The sequence below is a fragment of the Acinonyx jubatus genome, chromosome B2 (assembly GCF_027475565.1).
Source record: "Acinonyx jubatus isolate Ajub_Pintada_27869175 chromosome B2, VMU_Ajub_asm_v1.0, whole genome shotgun sequence".
Classification (NCBI taxonomy): domain Eukaryota; kingdom Metazoa; phylum Chordata; class Mammalia; order Carnivora; family Felidae; genus Acinonyx; species Acinonyx jubatus.
Genome location: NC_069385.1, coordinates 112,497,948 through 112,521,309, shown reverse-complemented (window position 1 = coordinate 112,521,309; position 23,362 = coordinate 112,497,948). Strand labels below are relative to the sequence as shown.

The 23,362-nt window shown below is 52.2% G+C and overlaps 1 protein-coding gene across 3 annotated transcripts in view; it reads right to left on the bottom strand.

Annotated features, from left to right (window-relative positions):
• Positions 1 to 6,055: 6,055 nt before the first annotated feature.
• The window catches only part of KIF6 (kinesin family member 6), a 386,005-nt gene continuing 368,698 nt past the window's right edge, over positions 6,056 to 23,362 (bottom strand). For all 3 annotated transcript variants that reach the window (XM_015069784.3, XM_027057824.2, XM_027057825.2), the window contains 3 exons: positions 18,695 to 18,784; positions 16,167 to 16,273; positions 6,056 to 10,604 (listed from right to left, as the gene is read on the bottom strand). In XM_015069784.3, the coding sequence (XP_014925270.2) occupies positions 10,594 to 10,604; positions 16,167 to 16,273; positions 18,695 to 18,784 (208 nt within the window). In that variant the 3' untranslated portion in view covers positions 6,056 to 10,593. The remainder of the gene's footprint in view (positions 10,605 to 16,166; positions 16,274 to 18,694; positions 18,785 to 23,362) is intronic.

The following is a 23,362-nucleotide window of genomic DNA, read 5'->3' as shown; positions in this document are numbered from 1 at the left end:
GATCGGTCTAACCCATCATGATAGTCCTGCTCCCTGCGCTCTGGGCCGGGTTCCCGGGAGCAGCCCCGAGAGGGGGATTTGTGTGTGAGCAGTGGGGTAAGCGAAGAGCAATACGGATGTGGGGCGAGCAGGGTCAAACAGGAGACCATAGTCCCAGCTCAGCCTGGTTCGTGGAGAGCCCTGGTGGGTGATGCACACCGTCAGTCCCAGGTAGAGGCAGGGGAGCTGGGCTTTCACAATCCCACACCAGCCAGTCGTTGAGCCATCTCTGGCACACAACTGGCAAACGGCTCCTGTAACCTGGGGATGGTCCACTGGAGTCCCAGGTGATCGGTAGGCCAGGCCATTGGAAGCAGAACCACATTAAAGAGGGCACAGAAATGGGGAGGAGATCAGAGGATGGACAGCATCCCTCGCACCCACTTTCCCGGCTCTCTTGCAGCTCGGGTGGCCCTGTGACCCAGTTCTGGCCAACTGGGTGTGTGCAGAGCCGGTTGTGGACGTGTGGGGCCAGGCTGTGCTGTCCCCGCAAAGGGCTCAGCTGTGGCTGGGCCCACCGTTCCCCCTCTGTGTGCCCTGAATGCACAGATGGCTAGCCTCATTGAGGGAAAGGTCAAGAGGGTTGCAAAGACGCTCAGCTGATTCTTTTTTTCTTTTTTGATGTTTATTTTTTATTTTTGACAGAGAGAAAGAGAGAGAGGCAGATGAGCAGGGGAGGGGTAGAGAGAGATAAGGAGACAGAGAATCCCAAGCAGGCTCCAGGCTCCGGGGCTGTCAGTACAGAGCCCGACACGGGGCTCGAACTCACAGACCGTGAGATCACGACCTGAGCCAAAGTCGGACGCTCAACTGACTGAGCCACTCGGCTGCCACTGATGCTCAGCTGATTCTTGCACACACCTATCTCTAGATTTCAAAAATGTTGGGAACATAAACCCTATTTGTTTAAGCCACTGTTACGTATTCTGTTACTTCCCAATGGCTACACAAATTTTTGTTGTTGTTTTAATTGTTCAAGGCTTATTTGAGTTGGAAGAAATAGCAACACACTCCAGTTATCTGAAGTAATTGAAATAATTTGTGAAGGGAAGCCAGGAGCCACCAGGCTTCTGGAGCAACTGGGCCTGTGTCCTCACTCTTAGCCATTAACAGGCTCTGTTCCCTCTCCTCGCGGGGTGCACCCCTCCACTCGCCCCAGCCAGCCGGCCATTCCCTCCCTGTGCTCTGTCCTGTCTCTCTGCCTCAGATTCTGCTCCAGGCCGCCCTGCTGGCATCCCATCAGCATCAGCTGCTGCCCTTCTCTTCTTTCTCTTGTACTTCTTGTCTCCACGGTGAGGCCGATGTCAAGAGCACCTTTTCACGTGGGCCACTTCACAGGTGCCTGGACGGCCTTGAGTCAAGCAATACCTTCAGCTGCTCTGCCCCAGCCAGGGGGTGGGGGCATCACATGTACAAGTGTCACTTGGAAGGGGGTATGGGGAGGCAGATACTGTGGCCTCTGTGTCCAGGACAGGCCATGATGGTTTCGGTAATGAGAGAGAGAGAGAGAGAGAGAGATTAGAGAAAATAAAAGCCAGGGGGAGATTTTTTTTCCATTTTACCACTTCAAGTATGTGAATGATCAAGAGAGTGGTAGTGTCATAGGGATTCTTAACCTGCTCTAAGGCCAGAACTAGAACAACAAATAACAGGGGGTGGAGGTGTAGGCAGGATGTGGAGGCCACCCCTGGGGAACATCCCGGCACTGTAACCAGTGCCGAAGGCAGCCAAGGTGTCTCCGCTCCAAAGCACCTCATCCATCCCATGGTGGAGGGGGGCCCTGCTTGGGTGTGGCAGCTGCCTTCTCTGCAGTCCTGCTGGTTCTGGGTTCCCTGAAGTCACCTGTGGATCTCGAGCTACCCCATACAAGGCTCTTCTATACCCAGAGCTTTCCCAGACAGCACCGTGGCTGGGATGTGGGCTTGTCTCGGAGGAGGAAGGAAGCATCAAGACTCCCCACACTCACCCCTGACCGGTTTTTCTTTATGGTCTGGAGAGATGGGACCACACAGGTTGACTACCATCTTATCATCACAGACTTGCTACTTCCTGGCTTTAAGCTTGGGTTTGTAGTTACACCTGCAGGGCCGCGTAATAATCAAATCCTATTTTATTGCCCTAGAGAAGCTCAATGTGTGAAGAGTTCTCTTGTGTATCATTTAGAAAGCTCATCCATTGACATCTGGGGGAATCTCAGGCAGGTCTTAGTAACTTCTTCAGCCCAAGTATCCTCCACGGGTCTGGACGCTGTCCACAGGCAATGGTGGTGGTTCCAAGGTGGAAGGAAATCAAAGGAAGAGTATGGACTGTCTGTATGGGAGAAAGGGGTGGGCGCTGGGGGCCAGAGCTCTGTCTCTGACATGTTGAGGTGGAAGGAAGGCTGGGTTAGCCCTTAACTGGAGCCCCCCCACCCAGGTCCTGGCAGGTTCTCTAGGGTCAAGACACTGCCTTCACTTATGGCCTACCTATTGAGAACCTCCTGTGTGCCTGTTGTTCTCCTCCTGTCCTCGCTGCTCACTCTCCCCTCTGAGGGTCCTTCCTCAGCTCTTCTCTGGTTGTGCCCCTCGTCTCCTGTTCTCACGTTCACTTTTCATGGACCCCCAAAGACTTGACTAGAGTATAGGATGAGTCCTTCTCAGGAGCACTTCCATTTTAGTGTGTGTGTGTGTGTGTGTGTGTGTGTGGAGGGGTGGGGGTGTACTTATGAAAACCCCAATCCCACAGAGCCAGAGAGTGGTAACATAATGGTGGAATTGGTGGGCGGGGGTCAAGTCACGAGGTCATCCTGCACCACAGAGGCAGCCCTCTTTCTCTCCACCTTGACTCATTCAATACATGCCAGTGGAACCCTCTGTGCTGGGGCCTATTGTAGTGACTCCAGTCGGCTGTGGCCTCATTTGGTCAGGTTTAGGAGAGAATCTGCTTGACTGTGGGGACCTCCCCTGCCCATCAAACACTCCATCTCCCACCCCACGGGGGCACTGCTCCGCTGTGAGTGACTGATGGACACAGGGCATGATTTATAATCCCTTTCAGGGAATTATTGCTGCTAATGGGCAGAGCCAATTTGTGCTTCCAAGTAGGGAGGGCAAAATCAATTAATGGAGAGTCTAACATGGCCAGGCCTGATGGCAGAGTGTGGCCTGACATCCGGCAAGTGATAAGGGACTTTCTGAGGCTGAACTAATAAGGAGATTGGAGGAAAAAGAAGAAAAACAAAACCCCTCTCAGATCAATTTCGTGTACAATGGGGAGAGAATGCAGAGTAAACAGAGCAGCTGGGCACGGGCTCTTTCCATCTGGATGAGCCCTGAGATAAGGAAAAGGACAGGTTGCCACCCCACCAACCAACATCGGTATTCGCTTAGGGAGTCACTCAATAGACACATATCCGCACAAATGAAAAAGGGCACGTTCCAAACCGGAACCAAAGGGAGAAGATAAGGCCCACTTGCCCCGGGTACATCCCTTGCAGGGAAAAGGGCAAGTGGAAAAAAGGAGCCGTGGTGTCAGACCCTGCTGCCCTGAGCCCCAATGACTGGCAGCACCACGGGCCCAAGCGACAAGTTCTGCATATGGTCATCTGGGCTCCTGGACGTGTCCCCACAGTGAAGCGTGCGGGAGAGCATCCTGTGTGGAGGCAGGGGTGGCACGGGTTTGTATAGGTCTCTGTCCTCGTGGCCAGAGAGGAGTGTGACCTCCAACTGTGTGGCCAGAAGAGAGGAGGGAGGAGGCTGAGGGGTGATTTGAGGGAAAGGCTTTAAACAAACAAACACACCTGGTATTGACCTTGTTCAGATTTTCCATTGTTTTTTCTGTTGTTGTTGTTGTTTGAGCAGTAGGATTCGTTTCTCACATGAACTCTTTCCCTGCACCCCAGGATGGGCACTGTGAAGAGAAGGGCTCTGGTTGAAGTGGGGGATGGGGCTCCCACTTTGAGGGCTTGGATGCAAGAGCCCCCCCACCCCCGACTCGTGATTCTGAAATAGATACCCTCGCTTAAATTGGATTTACCTCAGTGTGCACTCTGAGGCAAAATTTGGGTGTGAGTAGTTCATGTGGGAAGTGGTCCCAGGAACCCATCCCAAGAGAGTGGGGACGAGAGACAGGGGAGGGGGGCAGTCAATACAAGGTGAGTTTTTGAACAGGCGTCTGCCGTGGGCACCTGGGGCTCAGCCCCGCCAGGACCTCTGGGAGGCTGTGTGGGGCACACCTCAGAGTTGTCCTTGGCGGGGCAAGGAAGCTGGGGGTGTTTGTCCACCAGCGCCTGCCCCTCATTAGTTGAGGATTTGCTCCAGGAGAGCTTAACTCTTGCGCTGCTGGCCTGCCCTGCCAATGGACCTAGAGTGTTCCTATGGGGGAAGAGGACCTTCGGGTAGAGACAGACGGATACTTGAGACAGGAAGCTGTTAGTGTGGATGATAACTGTTCACCAAAGCTACGTGGGACCTCCAGGTGGGTTGGGGGACATGGGCAGGACACAGCCAGTGTCTGTCAGACTCTTCGTTCTATAACTAAGTCATTAGTAGTTTTCTGTGTCATTGTGGTTTGTAAATCCTGCAGGGAAAGAGCTCATCTGTGGAAGTTAATGAAGGAATCGTTCAGCTTGTTAGACAAATACCTTTGGGAGACAATAGGAGTGGGAAGATCATGCCTCTCTCTTGTGATGGCCACTAAATTTGAAAAAGGCAAGGGGATTGTTAAAGGATCCATTAGACACCCTTTATTAAAGAAGCCCTTATGCTTCCTTATGTGTGCAGACTATGGAAAAACCCAGAGCTGCAAGATGCACTGGGGCAAAAGCAGCAATAAACTTGGGAACACATGGACCAGGATGTAGATGTGGGGCGTTGATCAGGATACAGTCCATCTTGGCCCCAGGGAGGAGCAGAGCCTTCCCAGGGCCTGGGAGATGAAGTGAACAGAGAAACTGAGAGTGTAGAAAAGGCCAGGGCTGCTGCTGACTGTGTGGGATCCTGGCAAACATTTTTTGTGAGCTCCTGTCTATATAAGCAATTTGATTAAAACTGCACCAAATTCATGAGTCCATCTGAGGTGTAATGGTTACTGGTGAAGATTTAGAATGTTGTAGACAACAGGTACTCGTGGATTTGTTTGTTGTCCATTCAGTACGTGCGAAGATTCTTTGTGCTATGTCTGGTACTTTTCCTATGTGAGAGTCACTTAAGTCAGCAGGTCAGCACCATTCTGGTGGTCCAGTCCCGAGCAATGTCATGAAGGAAATGCTGCACCGGTCGGTCGGTGCATTGATCGTGCATTGATCGTCACACCTGGAACTGGGAGTGCAGGGGGGAGGGGGCTGGTCTGGGGAAGGGCTGCCTTCTCAAGTTGAGGAGTTGAGGGAAGTGAGAGGGAGGGATCCCTAACCAGCTTTCTGTTTGCTCCTTGCTCTGAGTTCCGCCTCAATGCACATAAAATGGGCTCAGCCCTGCTTACTGGCAGTTGGCCATAGAAACCCAAATAAAGCAGTTGACCCTAAAAAAGCTTGCTGCCTCCCTCCTTGTCCTGACAGAAGCATCCGGGGCCACATAGCCAGAAGCCATTTTCCACACAGGAGAAGGAACCTGTGTTAAAGGAAATGCTATTTCCTCCTCCCACATTTTACCCATACATTGTCAACTTCCAACATTCAGGGCCAACCTTTCCACATCTCCTCTGCCTTATCACCCCAGCAGACCCTTGGACACATGTCTTGAAATACTCTCTCCCCCCATATTCTTAGATGACTCACATCCCCCAAGTCTCCTATTTGCTGTACTCCGTGTTCCTATTCGACCTCTCAGCCCCACGCCTCTTCACCTCATTGAATCCCTGGCCCACCATTCTAGTTGTAAACCTGCCTCTCCCCCCTTCCTCTCTGTGCCATGCCCTGGCTCTCACACTCTTATCCACCTTGACAGTGAGCCCAGGCCCATCCTATCCCACCCCAACTCCATCTTAGCTCAGATTCCCTTGTTTATTTGTTTTTTGTCCATCTCCCCAATTAGAAGGTAAGTTCTTTTTTTTAAAAAAATTTTTAATGTTTATTTATTTTTCAGAGAAAGAGAGACAGACTGTGAGCAGGGGAGGGACAGAGAGAGAGGGAGACACAGAATCTGAAGCAGGCTCCAGGCTCTGAGCTGTCAGCACAGAGACAGATGCAGGGCTCAAACTCATGAACCACAAGATCAGGACTTGAGCCCAAGTTGGACTCCCAACTGACTGAGCTACCCAGGCATCCCTAGAATGAGACAATTGGCACTTTCTCTGTCTTGGTCACCTCTGAGTCACCAGAACTTAGCACAGTGGATGGTACATCCTTGTTAAAAGAATGACCAGATGGATGAGTCATGTTTACATTTGAGGAATTGCAAGGGGAATATTTCTGCCTATACATATGTTTTAAAAGTTTATTTATTTTGAAACAGAGAGGGGAAGGGGCAGAGAGAGAGGGAGAGAGAGAATTCTGTGCTGTCAGCGCAGAGCCCACGGGGCTTGATCTCAGGATCTCACGAACCTTGAGATCATGACCTGAGCCAAAATCAAGAGTCAGACGCTTAGCAGACTGAGTCACCCACGTGCCTGAGTCACCCATGCACCCCTTGCCTGTATTTTAAACATACACCATTGCATTAAAAAGCAGTCCCTGTCTACGTAGTCAATCATCGGTTTCTATTTGTTTCTATTTCTATGAATTGGTTTTTCTCCTACAAACCATGTTTTCCTGCTTCTTTGCATCCTTGGTAACTTCTACTGGGTGCCCCTTCTATATTGTTAGATGTTAGATTCTTTTTTTATTCCTTTAAATGTTTTTGAGCTCTGTGTGGAAACTCACTGAAAGCAGTTTGACTCTTTTGATGCTTACTTTTTAGATTTTGTTAGGCGGGACCAGAATAGCTTTGATCTCTGGCTAATTTGGTGCTACTTCCAAATGCCTGCCACACATAAATACCTTATGTGTTTTCTGTTCAGTGACTTTTTTTGTGAGAAGGTTTCTCCACTGTGGCTGTTGGGAGTACTCCCAACCCTGTGTTATTTCTGGAAAATTTTCTACTAGCTCCTTTCTGGTGGTTCTTTCTCCAGCCTTGAGTGATTTCTTCACCCACGTGTCTCGCCCAGCAGTTGGCTGAAGACTTGAGAGAACCCTCTGGAGATCTCCACAGTGTGTCGGCACTCTGCAGCTCACTCATCTCTTGTACTTGGCCTTGCCAACGGAAGCCCCCTTGGCCTCCCTGGACTACAGGCTCCAATTCCTTAACTAGGGAAACCACTGGGCGCCACCTGGTGCCCGCTTCCAGGACTGCAGCCTAAGTACTGTGAGGAGCTGTAAGTTGGGGCAATCATAGGGCTCACCTCACTTGTTTCCCTTCTCTTGGGGGTTAGTGTCCTGTACTGCCTTTTCCCAGTGTTTTATTGTCTTATACATTTTGTCTAATTTTCAGTTATTTAAAGCAGGAGGGTAAATCATGTCCCTGTTGCTCTATCATGGCCGTAAGTGGTGGTCCTACTTTTTCATATACAGTGTTCTCTCAAGTGCCCTTTCAGTAGGCAGCGTGGACGGAAAGAGTGAACTCTGAGAAATTCTGCATCTAGTCATATACCATCTCTGGGTTTCAATATCTGTATCTGTTATCTGTGGCTACAGTTAATGCTTCATGACAAATCACCCCAAGGCTTAGTGGCTTATGACAACAAACATTTATTCTCATGATTTTGGGTCTTTGGATCAGCCAGGGTTCAGCTGGTCTGGGCTGGACTTGATGGGATGGCTCTGCTCCAGGCTACAGGTTTGCTGGCCTTGGCTCCAGGCTGTAGGCTGGGCTCAGATCTGCTCTCTGTATGTTCTGGGATCTAGGCTGAAGGGGCACACCTATCCAGGGCATGTTCCTCTCAAGGCAGATCCCTGGAGTGTGAGAGGAGAGCCCGAGCATGCAGGCTCATGTCAAGCCTCTGCTTGTATCACGTCTGCTAACATCCCATTGACCAAGGCAAGTCACAGAGCCAAGCCCAAATTTAAGGGGTAGGAAAGAATACCCTACCGCCATGAGGCTGTGGCAAAGCTTTGGATGTATAATTCTATTTCAGGGGGCAAAGTCTTAAGACTGGTTATTCAATCTACCACAGTTTCTGTATCTGCTTCCTAAAAATCCCTTGTAGCAGGATCTGAGCAAGCCACATTCTAAACTGTCCTCCTAACATCTCCTGTCAAGTGAATAGCAGAGCAAATTGAATTCTAGTAGGGACTGGGCTGGAGTCACCGGCCAGGCTGCTTTCCAGAAGATATTTTGGAAAGCTCTACAGTTTGGCCTGGAGTGAACTCACATGCCCCACTGAGCTCAGGATTGCTGGAGAGTCTTTTCAGAGCATTGCATCCATTTCTCCCATTTTAAAGGCCAGTGAACTTTGTGGAAGATGCACTGTGGTCAAGCATGCGTCCACATCAAAGGCCCAGCTTCCATTGGGAAGGGACATTTGGGGGGGGGGGGTGTCCCTCTCCAGTTGCTGTACACACTTGGTATACAGCTCTCTCGGCAAGACACCATGGCCTAGCTGTCTGTTTTTCTCTCTTCTTCATTTCCTCTCCTGCCTTCAGTGATTGCTGCAGAAGGCGGGTTCACACCCTGCATGGGCCCACACCACACATCTCTGTCAATAAGGCCTTTGGATCCAGGAGATAAGTTCTCAGCAGGAGATCTAAAGTCAATAGACTCTAACCAGCTCTAGAGGGCCGAGGGCACTAAGGTGTGCCAGGCACACTGAGGCTGTCTCCAAAGACTCTGGCCAACTCCATGCTGCCTCAGGGCTCTTGAGACTGGGTGTCTGTGTTACACGTGTGCCCTGGGCACTCGGGGAGGCTTCTAGGATCTGGCTATAAGGGCTCTATTTTGGTCTTCCTGGGTCCTACAGACTTTATTGAGGACTTACTATGTGCCGCAGGACTGTGAGGGCCAGGGAGGCTGGACCCTGCCCGATGGGCCTCAGTCACAGAGCCAGAGTAAAGGCATGGGCCAGATGCCAGCCCAAGAAGTCTGGGTTCTGTCTCTGCCACTCATTAACTGAAAGGGTACTTTACTCAATGCCAACTTGTGCTGGGGACATAGTGATGAGCAAGACATGTAGGTCCTTGTTGTCATGGAGCTTTTAGTCTTGGGGGAGGGGTTGCAGGCCATAAAAAAATAAGCAAATAAAGAGAGATGATATGTCAGGTGGTGATGAGGAAAATAAAACAGAGAAATGGGATAGAGAGCAACTAGGGGGTGGCTCTAGTTGGGCGGTCAGGGAAAGCCCCCGAGGAGGGGACATTTGCCGCTAACAAGCCCTTAGAAGCCAGCCCCCCACCCCCTTTGCTTCAGGGTTTCTAATATTATCAGTGAGGGTGTGGATTGGAGGGGCTGCATGGCCTGCCTGGCTTTGAAATGGGACCATCTACCTTCTCTCGAATGATCCTTTTACCCAGTCCTGGGGAGGAGGGGACAGCAAGCCAATTCAATCTATTTTCTCTCTGCTCCTTTCCAGGGCGGCAGGTCCTGTATTCATAGGACAGAGATAGCAGGAATGGTAGACAAACACTTTTACTCAGCTTCATTTCAGATGTCCATCCTCTCCCCACTCCACACCTCTCCCCACCTACTGCTGGCTTGGGACCTTGCTGCCCTTGCCCTCTGAGGGCCTCCTGAGGGCTGGCCCACCCTCCCCTGGGTCTGTATCATGCAGCCAGGCCCCAGAGCGCTGCAAGGGCTCACTGAGGCAAGCTCCTGGCAGCTCTGTTTTCCCGGTGGGAGCAGGGAGTTTGGGCCCAAGTCATGCAGAGCCCCAAGAGGCTGGGTGAGGGTGTGAGGCCCAGGTGCCCACACCGCGCCTCTCAAGCTCTCTGCAGAGCTCCTGGGAGCCATCCACAGCTCCTAGGGTGCAACGATGTCCTTGGACCCTACAGGGTGGGTGACTCTTTAGAAATACGGCTGATTCAGGCACTGCCTATAGATCATCTGGGCCATGAGGGTGATGGCACAAGGTTTGCTTTGGGAGATCAGGACTGGCCATCAAGATGCTTTGCACTCCACTGCTTTGTCTTTGGCTCCAACGTCCTGCCTGGCTTGCCCCAGCCATTCCTGGGCTCCTAAACCAGGGGGTAGGGCAGAGAGTGGGCTGGTAGGTAGCTAAAAATAACAGATGATCATTTCTCCCGTATTCTACCAGCATGAGCCTCCCCTGCCACTGCATTATGATGGTACTATTTCATAATCTCCAAGGTTTAAAATCGGCCACTACAAGAGTGAGCAGAAGCCCTTATATAACCACTAGCACCCCGGCATTGCCTGGTCCGGCCAACAGCCCCAGTACCCACAGCAAGGATGGTGCCAGAAGCCCTGGTCCCAGCCTCACTGGCAGCCTCCAGGACACCATCCTTAAGGAAACACGGCCCCCTCTATGGGAACCCAAATCACTAGTTGCTCCCAGCAGCCCACAGATCACATCTGAAGCCAGGGCGAGTGAGAAGAGATGCCTTCCTTCGTCTGTACTCCATTCTTGCTGCCACAGTGCACGGCCGGATGCTTACTGGAAACCTGAAAGGAGACAGGATGTCTTGGTTAGGCTGTGCGTGGGGGCACTGATTTGTCCCTGATTGAAGCGCATGGGGAGGCGGCGGCGGGCCACTCCCCTTGGGTCTCAGTGCCCGGACTCCTGGGGGCTGCATTTACTCCCCCAGCAATGAAGGACGCAGCCTCCTCTGCCGTCTCCCTGAGCCAGGACCAACAGTCATTGTCCAGCCCCACTGACATCCCTACCAAATTCTCCAAGAGATTCTCCTTTTGGTCCTTCTATTCATTATATTCCGCCTGACCACCATGGCCCATCCTGTCACCTCCCATGGCTGGACAGGGAGGGAGAAGGGCCCCTGAGGACTAGCCAGCATGGTCCCCAACCTGTGGTGCGACTGGGCAAATCGTGTTGGTTCTCTGGGCCTTACTTTCCAAATACCCAGGTGGATAGAGCAGATGAGGGATCTAGTAGAAGAAAGGTAGCTGGCAGGGCTCCTTGCTTCTCTGAGTGTGCTCCGTGGATCAGCAGCATTGGCATCTCCAGGGAGCTTGTTAAGAAGTGCCGAATCTAAGACCCTACCCAGACTTCCAGGACCAGAATCTGCACTTTAACAAAATCCCTAGATTTACTGGCACATTAACGTGTGAGAAGAAATGGTATGAGTGACGTAGTTAATTTGCTTGAAGTCTGGCTCTCATAATTAGAGCAGAAGGGCTTGGGAACACTGTTTAAGACACCTGCAGGGGGCAGAGAGATTGAGGAGTGGGGTGGCCGCGGCCATCTGCGTGTGGGCATGGGGACCTGGCAGCGGGTGGGGAGTGTGGGCATGGTCTGCCTGACGTTGCTGAGGGAGAACCAGTAAATCTCTGTGCTGCACTGAATGTGGGAGGTGGCAGCGAGGGAGAGGTTGAAAATGATTCAAGGCTATGAGCCCTTGGTCCTTCAGATCTAACTCTGAGTGCAAGACCCCAGGCTGTTTAATTAAGTGAAGATGGTCCTTACTTTTCAGACATTCCTAGCTGTTCTAGATGAATCTTAGAGCGGGAAGGAAGGACACCAGGCACACCAGTGCATGTGAAGGGGATGTGTTCCAGTCACTCTGGACCCACGGTTCCCAGCTCTGCTGAGCACTGGAAACCCCTGGGGGTGGGGGGACCTTTAGAAATCCCAGGCCACTCCCAGGACAGATTAAATCAGAATCTCGTGGTGGTGGTAGGGGACCAGGTGACACCAACGAAGAGCCAGGGCTGAAACCCACTGCTTTGTGGGCTCTCTGTTCCAAGGACGGTGAGGGCAGGTCCTGGGGACCAGCAGGCATGGGGCCGCTGAGCATGTCGTGGCTCCGGTGTTTCCCCTGCACCGCTGATATCCAGCCTGGGCCAGGATGGGTTAGCACTGCCAGTGGTGAGGAGCAGAGGGTCTGAGCCGGCTCCCGCCCTGGACTGTCACTGCATCCCACATACGCTTGCCTGCAGTGGTGACCGGGGCAGGGGCGGGGCTGAGAAGGAGCGCCACAGAGCAGGGCCGAGTGCCCCACAGACCCAGACCTCAACCCCACAGAAAAGGTGCCATTTCTTTACTTGACGAACCCCAGCGAAGCAATGGAGCTGTCAGTCTGTACTGGGATTTTGTGACGGTAGGTTCCCAGACTGGAGGGTACGGCTACAGAGAAACCATTGAAAGGAAATCACTCCTCACCCTGTTGGGCCAGTTCCCACCAGAGGCCAGTTTCCCCACTAACAGCTCCCTGGCGCTTGGCTGTTTATGAGGGACTTTTATGGACATTATCTCAGGAGAGGCTGGCCACCTTGACGAAGGGGGAATCTGAACGTGGCAGATGTGTGAAGGCGGGGGCAGTGACCTGCCTAAGGCCCACAGCGCTGAGTCAAGGAGCCCCACGTTTAGGCCTCCTCCCTCCCAGTTCTGGGGCCTTTCCATTTTCCTGGGATGGATCCTGCCCGGTGGGGAGCTGGAGGGTTTCTTGCAGTGGGGACGATGGAGTCCAGGCTGGCAGGGGCCTCTGAGGCACTCCGCAGAGGCTCCGCCTGGCCCCGGCTGGAGAAGAGGGCAAGGGGGTCACACCAAGGTTCCTGTCCAGATGGAAACACTTCCAAACTCAGGGATTAAGGAAGGTTTTATTAAAAAGCACTCTAGAAAGGGGTTAACCTCATTTGCTCAGATTTTAAAGCCATCCTTGGCAGTTGGAAACAGCAGATTTGACACCGTGGATGACGAACGCCCCATACGGGGGATATATACCTGTCCACACGTGCCCCTGGCAGGGATTTAAACGTTCCACAGCTTTTCCATGAATCCTAAATCAACTAGATTCATCCTGGCCCTCGGTGAAGTGTGTGAGGCGGCGGGTGAGGCTTACGTTAAATCACCCTCTCTGGGCTCCTGCTCTTAGGCTGATAGTCACAAATTCCCCATAATGAGCACTCCTGAAGAAGCCCAGACAGACAGCGCCACTAAATTAAGAGCAGAGGGAGCCCAGGGCAGGGGAGAGGGAAGTGTTTGCTTTGGCTGGGGAAGGTGCCTGGGGCCCGGCCTGCATGTTTGCCTGACAGGGAGGCCTGATAAGTGGGCTGTGTGGAAAGTGCTGCGTGGTGGGGCCTGGCCATCTGCCGCACGTTGGGGGAGGCCGCACCTGCTGGCCCTCTGGCCCTGACCTGGTGGAACCCTTGTCACCCTTCTTCAGCTTCCTTTGCAGCCACACAACCACTAAGAACCCAAGATTATTTTTTCTCCCCTTGAGAATAAAAATTGAACCCTTGAACTTTTGTTTTGATGAATTACTTCCAGGCTGCTATTTGTTTGGAGAACAAAGCTCCCAGCTGCAGGGTGGGTAGAGGCCAAGAGACAAACACCCGACCGACCACAGAGTGACTTTTCAAGACAGCATGGCCAACTGGAGACAGCACAGAAAAGCTGGGTTATCCTAGCTCTGCCATTTGTTAGCTGGGCAAGTTATTCAGCCTCTGTGTGCCTCAGTTTCCCCTACTGTCAAAAGGGGGATCAGACTCTTGGCTCTGTACACTCGCAGCACCCCATCTTTCAGTACAGTTTTCTGTACCATCTGGGCAATGGCATTAGCAGGAGGACGCCATCTTGACATAGACCTTGGGTTTATGCCTCTTCTTGTCAGAGAGGGTTGGAAATAGTGTCTTTATGTGGGCAAAACCTGGGTAAACACAACCGAACAATGTTGCTGACGTGTAGACTTCTTAAAGGGATGGATGATGGCTGATTTCAATGCATTTGTTCCAGGGGAGGGTTTCTTCCTCCACATATGTTCTGGACGCCATGCCCTCTCGTTCCTCCAAGAGTTTCCCCTGCAGGCTTGGCCCTCTTTTCCCTACCATCAGCCTCCTTTCTTCTCCCAGACCATTCCTCTCAGCACATAAGTGCGTCTTCACAACCACTGCCTCCCTTCAGCCCCAGCCTCCCGACTGCCCCTCCTCCCAGCCAAGCCCTCGGGTCAGCTGTCCCCACTCACTATCTCTACTTTTGCTCCTTCTTTTCTTTCCTCAACCACCGCAATGGCCCCTTTATTCTCCCAGGTCCCCATCCACAGGGCACTTGTCCAGGGCCATCATGACATGCAAAGTGGACACCAGGCAGCATCCCATTCTTGCTTAGCCTTCCAGCAGCCCTGGGCTCTACCACCCCTCTCCCCTGGACCACGTTCCCCTGCAGGCCTGCCTGAGGCCACACTCGCTCCCCTGCTGTCTCTTCTCTCGCCCTGGCTGAGCCTTCTCAGTAGCTTTGGTGAGATCTTCCTGCTTACCCCCAAATGTCACAGTGCCCCAAGGGTCTGTGTCAGCGATTAGAATAACCCTATTTACTCTCAACAGGGATTCCACCCAGTGCATTCAGACCTTGCCGCTGAGCTCCAGACTCATGTTCAGGGGCCTACTTATCTCCTCTGAGATCTCAAAGGGCTACTGAAACTTGAATGGGCCAGCCAGAAATCTGAATTCCCCTAGCAACTTCCCTCTGGTGTCCACTCCGCCCTGCCTTCCTGCTGATGGCATCCCCATCCTGTTAGCTGCTCAGAACAGGTGCCCATGAGCCCTTCTGGCTCTCTTTGCCCTCACGACTCACGTCCGATCTGCCACTAGGTCCAGGCTACCCTCACCCCTTGCCTGGACCTCCCCAGGAGCCAGATGACTGTGCTAATCCTGGACCTCTACAACCTCTGCTGTGCTGCTGTGTACAACGGCCAGAGTCAGCTTGCCAAAGTTTCGGTCAGACCACATCGCACCATGGCTTAAATTCTTCAGTGAGTTTCCCACTACATCAGGAATAGAAGCCAAGCCCCTTACCCTCGCCCACAAGGCCTGTTCATTTGGCTCCTGTTCTCGAGCTGAGCCCTTAAGTGACTCTGGCCTCCTTCCCACCCTGTGACCAAGCAAAGCTCCCTCCAGGGCTGTTCACTTTCTACTCCTTCCGCTTGGAATGCTTGCTCGCAGGACACTGCATGGACACTCCATTCTCACTATTCAGCTACTAGTTCAAGGTTCCCCTCCCCAGGGAGCCCCCGCCCCCGCCCCAGTTAATGGCAGTCTTCCCTGTGGCTCTCTACCACATTATAGATTTTAGCTATTTCATAGCGCTTACCAGCACGTCAAATGGTCTCTATTTGTGGGTGTGTTCTCTGTCTCTCCCCCACCTCCAGAACGCCATGGAAGGCCATCCTTTACTTGGGATGTTCCATCCCCGTGTGCAGAACCCCTAGTGTCTCAGCTGCAGACAGTTGGCCATGAAACTGACTGTGGGCTTCTTGCAGCAGGTGTCAGTCATTATAGGATCTGAGTCTGCCATTTCATCCACCAAGGCGTTGACATGGGAAAGCAACACTCAACCTGCCTGGTAGCCTTTGGCTTACTGGGACGAGGTTAAATGCGAGGGGCCAGCGTAAGGGGTCTTGGGTCTTATCGCTGTGGGTCTCTGGGGGAGAAGGAGGCAGGAGAAGAGAAGGCCTGTCCATAGCAGGGGGCAGCTTCCAGGAGGAAGATGGGGGAGGTGGGTGACAAAGGCCAGGAAGGGCCTTCTCTGCTTCTTCCTGTTGTCTGGAACACCACAAGTATTCCTTCTGTAACTGTTAAAGGGGTCCTCAGGCCTGAGCTTTCAAGTGGTGTTTACGTCTACAACTCATTGGCAAGAACCATGCTCCAATAGGAGAGTGATATTTCTAGCTAGGAATTCAAGTTACCAAACCATCACTCAGCCCCTTCCCGTATGGAGAAGGCTGGACAAAGGAGAGATGGCTTTGGGGACACAGAACAAAGGGAGCTGGAGATCCGGAGGAGGGAGGGAAGCTTTGCCAAGCAAGGCGAGAGCACCTGGGCCCGCCACCCCCTTGGGTCTGTCTTGGTGTTCGTGATGCTGTCTTCTGGAGCTTTTTTCCAGGAGGAAGCAGAGGCCAGGCACATGTGAAGGGACCACAAGTTCAGTCCTGTGGTTTCAGGAATATACAGGAAGCTCACTTCTCACTCTGGCCTTCCCCCTTACCTCCCTCAAGGGTTGGTGAGCAGAGCTGGGTGACCTGTGACCCTGGAGGAGGAGGAAGGTGTACTTACATTTCTTCTGCAGAATGCTCTGTCTGGCCTTGATGAATGCCAGGATGTCAGAGTCAGTCTGGCTGTCCCCAGTGAGAGGGATAGATGATGCTGGCTTCTCAGGGATGCTGAGGACAAGCACATGTCACACATCACTGTACCTTACATTTGAACTCCATGCTTACCTTTCCGAAGTGCTTTCCATGTTCAGTAACCGGATCTCACCCAGGAGGCTGCCTGGCAGTCTGCCTCCTGACCCCTCCACCCAGTCTGTGCAGGAACCACAGTGACCCTTTCATCATATCCTCCTCCTCTGGCTTAACCCTGTTGGTGGATTCTCCTCACTCTCAGAGTGAAATTCAGACTCTCTTCATGTGTGATCTGGGCCCTGGGCTACTACTCCGCTCCAGCCGCCCTGCCCTTCTTTCTTTAAAAAAAAAAATTTTTTTTTAATGTTTGTTTGAGAAGAGGGAGAGACACAGTGCAAATGGGGGAGGGGTAGAGAGAGAGGGAGACACAGAACATGAAGCAGGCTCCAGGCTCTGAGCTGTCAGCACAGCCCAATGCGGGGCTCAAACTCACAAACAGTGAGATCGTGACCCGAGCCAAAGTCAGATGCTTAACTGACTAAGCCACCCAGGCGCCTCAGCCCTGCCCTTCCTTCTGTTATTCTCTCTCTCTCTTTTTTTTAATATGAAATTTATTGTCAAATTGGTTTCCATACAACACCCAGTGCTCATCCCAACAGGTGCCCTCCTCAATGCCCATCACCCACTTTCCCCTCCCTCCCGCCTCCCATCAACCTTCAGTTTATTCTCACTTTTTAAGAGTCTCTTAATGGTTTGCCTCCCTCCCTCTCTAACTTTTTTTTTCCCCTTCCCCTCCCCCATGGTCTTCTGTTAAGTTTCTCAGGATCCACATAAGAGTGAAAACATACGGTATCTTTCTCTGTATGACTTATTTCACTTAGCATAACACTCTCCAGTTCCATCCACGTTGCTACAAAAGGCCATATTTCATTCTTTCTCATTGCCAGGTAGTATTCCATTGTATATATAAACCACAACTTCTTTATCCATTCATCAGTTGATGGACATTTAGGCTCTTTCCATAATTTGGCTATTGTTGAGAGTGCTGCTACAAACATTGGGGTACAAGTGCCCCTATGCATCAGCACTCCTGTATCCCTTGGGTAAATTCCTAGCAGTGCTATTTCTGGGTCATAGGGTAGATCTATTTTTAATTTTTTGAGGAACCTCCACACTGTTTTCCAGAGCGGCTGTACCAGTGTTATTCTCTTACTCAATGGCTTTGCTTTGGCTGTCTCCTTTCCCTAGACTGCTCTCCCCCCGAGACCTTTGCATGGTTGAATATGCTTTGTCTCTGCAACTTCCCCATCTCTGGTGCGGCCCCCACCCCTCGCCTTCCCTAAACCAAGCCCATTCCACCTGAGGTGTCACTGTCTCCTTCAGCACCCAACTTAGATGGCACATCCTTTAGGACGTCTACCCAGTGCATCCCTACCCCCCCCCCCCCCCCACGATGGCTTAGCTAGTTCCTGGGGCAGATAAGTATTCTCTCTTCTCTCTGTAAAAACAGTTAGCTGAGTAAGTTGCCATGGCTGAAAAAAAAATACTACATTTCCCAGCCTCCTTTGCTGCTATGTGTGGTCAGGTGACCAGGTCCCAGCCAATGAGATTTATAAGAAGTGTGGGATTTCCAAAAAATCCTTTTAAAAAAGTAAGAATGTATGTGCCTTTCTCCCTCCTCTTTTTCTATTTAATAACCAGCTTGCCCCCACAAGAAAATTCTAAGCAGTGCCCTCCTGGCTTGCAAGCCTCATCCTCATACAGCAGGTGATAGTATCTACTCTGTCAGAAGCCAGTGAGGACTGTCTACAATAAGGGGCTGTTCCCCATCACAAGTAGTTGTGTTGGCATCCAGCTGCAGTCAGTGACAAGGGCTCCCGTGGGGCTGCACGGAACTGTTCCTTCTGTCTGGGCTCGGGGAGGGGCATGGCTGGACCTCACCCCTTAGACTGCTTGTGGGGAGAGTAGGGTCTGCCAGGTGAAGAAGGGTGCTAAGGTGTTCTAGTCAGAAGGCATAAAGGGCACTGCTGAGGATAGGCCTTCACAGCTTTGTTCGGTCTGGAGTGAACGGCTCACAGGGCCGAGGCTAGCTAGGCTTGTCAACTCTCTGCCCTTCCTGGCCTGGGGACCCTGTGGCAGGGCTATGTTGGAATGGCCAGTGGGCTGGCTCTTCTTTCCTTTAATGGCCCTGGGTATATCTATTTACACAGACACTTGGAGCAATTCTGCCCGCGCAGGGCAGCAGAGGCCCCTGGGAGAAAACTTCTCTGCCTTGGGACTTGGTATCTGTGAGAGACGCCAGGGTATTCCTGGGGTGTCAGGGTGGAGGCCAGCCCTGGGCTGTGTCTGTGCAGCCACTGGACACGGGGCTCCTCAGGATGTGGGAGAAGAGCACTGGCAATTTTGACCCATTCCACTCATGGCAGGGGCTGTCACAGGCATCAGAGGGAGACGGCAGACCTGTCTTCCAGGGAGGCACTGGTGCTACTGGGCTCCCGGCTGTGCGGGATGGGACAAGGCGAGGGCAAGATTTTCCTGGTGTTCACATCACTGCAAAAGGAAAATGACAAAAGGAAGAGGTATGAGAGGAGGTTTCCAGAAGAGAAATTTAGGTTTGTATTTAGGAGCCATAGGGACTGAATGTTTGTGTCCCCCAAATCCATACGTTGAAGCCCAAGCACCCAATGTGATGGTATTTGGAGGTGACGCCTTTGGGAGGTAATGAGGTTTTGAGGAGGTCCTGAGGGTGGGGCCCCCATGATGGTACTGGTACCCTCACAAGAAGAGGAAGAGAGATCACAGCTCCATCTCTCTCTCTACCATGTGAGGACACGGCGAGAACATGGCCATCTGCAAGCCAGTAAGAGGGTCCTTACCAGCCACAGAACACCCTAGTCGGGTGGTGTGACGAGATAACAGGGATTTGTTTCTCACAGTTCTGGAGGCTGGGAGTCTGGGATCAGGGTGCGGCATGGTCACGTTCTCACGAGGGTCCTCTTCTGGCAGACTGCCAAATTCTCATTGTGTGCTCACAGGACAGAAAAAGAGTGAGCTAGCTCTCTGGCCTCTTCTTACGAAGGCACTAATCTCATCAACGAGGACTCTACCCTTGTGACTTAAAGAGGCACCTCCAAATACCATCGTATCTGGGATTAGGTTTCAACATATGAATTTTTGGAGGATGCGTTCAGTTTATAACATTCTGTCCCTGCCCCCCCATCCCTTCACCCCCAACAAATTCACATCCTTCTCACACGTGAAACACGTTCCCTCCATCCCAGCAGCCCCCAAAGGCTTAACTCATCCTGGTATCAACTCTGAAGTCCAAAGTCTCATGTAAATCAGAGACGGGTGAGACTGGAAGTCGAATCACCCTGAGGTGGAATTTCTCACTGGCTGTGAACATGTGAGAGCAGACAAGTTATGTGTTTCCAAAATACAATGGTGGACAGGCATAGGTTAGACATTCCCATTCCACAAGGGAGAGAGAGGGAGGGAGGGAGGGAGGGAGGGAGGGAGAAAAGAAGGAAGGGAGGAAGGAAGGAAGGAAGGAAGGAAGGAAGGAAGGAAGGAAGGAGTGATGGGTCCCAGGCAAGTTCGAAACCTAGCAATGCAAACTCTGTGAGGACTTAAGGCTTGAGAATAATCCTCTCGGGTCCAATGTTCTGCCTTCTGGATTCACTGGGGTGACAGTCCCGTCTTCTGGACCCACTGGGTAAAGTCCTGCTGGGCTCTGCTGGGCAGGGGTTGTGCCCTCATGGTTCTGCTGGGAGGCCCTGCCCCCACAGCTTTTGAGTGGGCAGTGCCCACTCCCACTTTTGAAACGGAAGAGGCAGCCAGGATGCTCTCTCAATTGCCTTCAGGGTCACTCTTCCCTTAACTTGGAAGAATAGTGCACATTCATAGCAGAAGACCTGTGCCATTTAATCCTCTCAATTGTCTCATTATCCTCATTATATAGATGAGGAAACGGAAGCTTAGGGAGGTTAAAGAAATTCTAAAAGTTACCGGCTGGCTAGTGGCAGAATATGAATCTAACCCATGACTCTGTGAAGCATCAGAATCTGTTTCTCAGCCATGATCCTTTATTAACTGGACCCGGCTCTGTGGGGTTCTGAGGAAGCACATGTTGGGGATGCATGGCTCACTCCTGGCCACACCTACTGAACAGCCCCTGGTTCCAAATGATAAGTCAGACCCAACAGGTGTCTGACCCACTCAGGCAGGTGCGGTCTGGCCCATTTAACTAGCTTGCCTAATTTAGTGCGCACCTTGCCTTGGATTCCTGGTTGCAAACAGCCAAACCCAACAGTGCTCCTTGGGAGGTGAAGAGGCCGGCCACTAAAGCTGTCCCAAGATGCCAGTGGCATGATGGGATTCTCTCCCTGGTCTGGGATGGTCCTGCATAGACATCATATCCAACCTGGGAGAGGCCTCAAAATTCCTCTGGCTGGAACTCTCCTTTACAGATGGGGGCACTCGGGCTGAGAGGTGGGCTAGGGTTAGACAGGGCCACTGGCTTTGCCTAGCCTGCACCATCAGTCCCAGGCACTCCACAGGCCCTGCAACCTGCTGCCCCACCCATGGGTACAGCCCCTTCCCCAGCTCTGGCCTTCAGCCCTCTCCCATCTCAGCCCTCCCTGGGCCGGCCTCCACAGGTTCGAGACTGTGGGTCAAACAAGGAAGGAAATCAGAGCCTGGGAATCCCTCCCACCCCCATGCCTATTTCCCTGCATCCCAGACTGCACTGGGCGGTGGGGAGAGACGGGGATCTGTGCCGTCTGGTCAGAGAAACTGTAGAACCAGAGGCAGCCATGAGGTGGCAGAGGCTCTGCGTGCTTTTCTTTGGAGAAAGTGGCCAATGATCCGGGCTCCTTCTGAACGGTTCCTGGTGCAGGCCTCCGGAAGGGGAGAGAGGGCTTTCCGTTTCGTAGGTGCTTCGACTACACCAGGTCAAAGTCAGTTTGGAAATTGTAGCCAGTCTTGCCAGATCAGGTCACTGGCACTCAAATGGCTCATTAACTCAATGGATTCCCAATGGATTCCCAGTAGTTCCTTGCTTAAGATTCCAGGGAACATCCAGGTACAAACTGTTGAGGGCTGGTAGCATGTGGAAGAGGGGCAGAGGTGGACAATGGACAGGGCAGAAAGGGGTCAGGATCACACTGTGGAAAGATGGGGGTATCCAGGACCCTCTGCAGAGGCCCAGTCGCCCAGCCTGCTGCCTCAACCATTCAGGAGGGTGGCATAATGTGAAGGCTTGGGGCTCCTGAGGGAGAGGACTCCTCCAGTCCCGAAGCTGCTCGAGGGCCCCCCGGATGCCGCAGCTAAGTTTCTGGACCCTTAGGATCACACTGCAAGTTATTTTTGTTTTCTGCCCTGACCAACCAGCCTCTGACACTGCATTCGTTTCTCATGTTGATATTCCTTCTGGAGACAGAACACACCCGCCATCAGAATTAACTACCTCTTTCCTAATAAGGATTAATAAGTGGTAGTAATAACAAGCCTCCTGGGTTGCCAATCAGAGTGCTGTGCATTTAGCGTGATCGGCCTGCAGGCACGGGGCATCCCTGGGGAAGTGATGAGGTCAAGTTTCTTTTGGAACCCGAGGAGCAGAGGACCACCCACCAGGCCTGCAGTGAGTCCATGGACAGCAGCCTCTCTGGAGCTCAGGTGGAAACTGCCTGCTGGACTCTCACGCTCTTGCCCCAGCAGCTGCTCAATGGCACTGGTGCATTTATCTGCATGGAACGATAGTGTCAGAGGGACCTCGGCGCATCTTATAGATGAGATGAGGAGATCCCCAAGGGGGAGCTGCCTTGCTTGCTCAAGGTCCTGCTGATTGGAAGAAGTACAAGGAGGATTTCTCTCAGACATCCTTTGTGAAAGTCTACACCGAAGGGACTCCTTGCAGGTGACCAGCGGTCTCATCTGATGCACACCTCTGAAATTACGGGTTGCAGCTTCAGGGTTAAGGGTGTCTTGGCAGGCACATCCAGGGATCATCTTCAATTGGAACACCTAAGGAAAAGGAATATCCAGGGATGCCAAGGCCCTACTACTGGAAGGGGGGCATTATTCTTATAGTGGTTCCCCAAGAAAATTCTAGGAAGCCCTGCCCAGTGGCTGATTCTTAGACTTCTTCCATGGCGGGCACTCTCTCACAGAAGCTGGGAGGTAAAGGCTGGTGGCAGGGGGACAAATGGACAAGCAATACAGAGAGGCAGCCTTTGCTGATGGAGAGCAAGGGACAAGGGGAAAGCAGCCTAGACAGGAAGGAAAAAAGAAAAAAAGAGGGAGAAGGGGAATGTAGGGTGGGGATACAGGTGGGCAGGGAGAGAAAGTAGAAGAAAGGGATGGAGAAGAATGCAGTGCAGGAGTGAAGCAGAGAGGGGAGAGGAGGTGGGGAGAGAGCAGGGGGGAGGGAGGTGGGAAGAACAGAGCCTGGAGTTCAGGATTACTGGGTAATCTTCATGTTGCCAACCACAGAGTTAAACAACCCCTTTCCCTTTCTGTGCCTGCTAGTTAAACGAGGGGTTGAATTCAGGGTTTCTCGACAGAAATGGTGGAGGCCGACGGCAGGGAGTTCTGGTTTTCCAGTCAGAGGTTGGCTTTGTGAGCAAGTGTACATTTGCCTGTTGAAAATCCTGGCCCCTTGGGCAGATCAGGCCATGGGCACACAGAGAGGGGAGAGCCCAAGGAGGAGGACCTGGCATTTCGCAGAACCTAAAGAAAGCACGGTTGAATGAAATAGCACAGCATATGGGCTGGAAACTGCTGCCTCCTGCAAGTGCCCGTCAAGGGCAGTCATTGATGTGAGGAGTGAGCAGGGTGGCTGGATGCCGACAGGCTTGGGTTCCAATCCTGCCTTACCACTGACTAGCTGGGCGACCCTGAGCAAGTGAACTGAGCTCTCAGAGCCCAGGTGTTCTCATCTGTAAAATGGGGACAATTGATAGTATGCATGTGGCACATTTGCTCAGTGCCTGGCCTACGGGGTTCCTGGAAACGACAGGGTATTATTCCTGTGAGAGAAGAAAGCTAATGCTGTCTCCTCAGAGAACTTAAGGACATCAACGACTAATCCTGCACTGCTGGAGGTTTGCAGAGAATGTCTGAGGAACC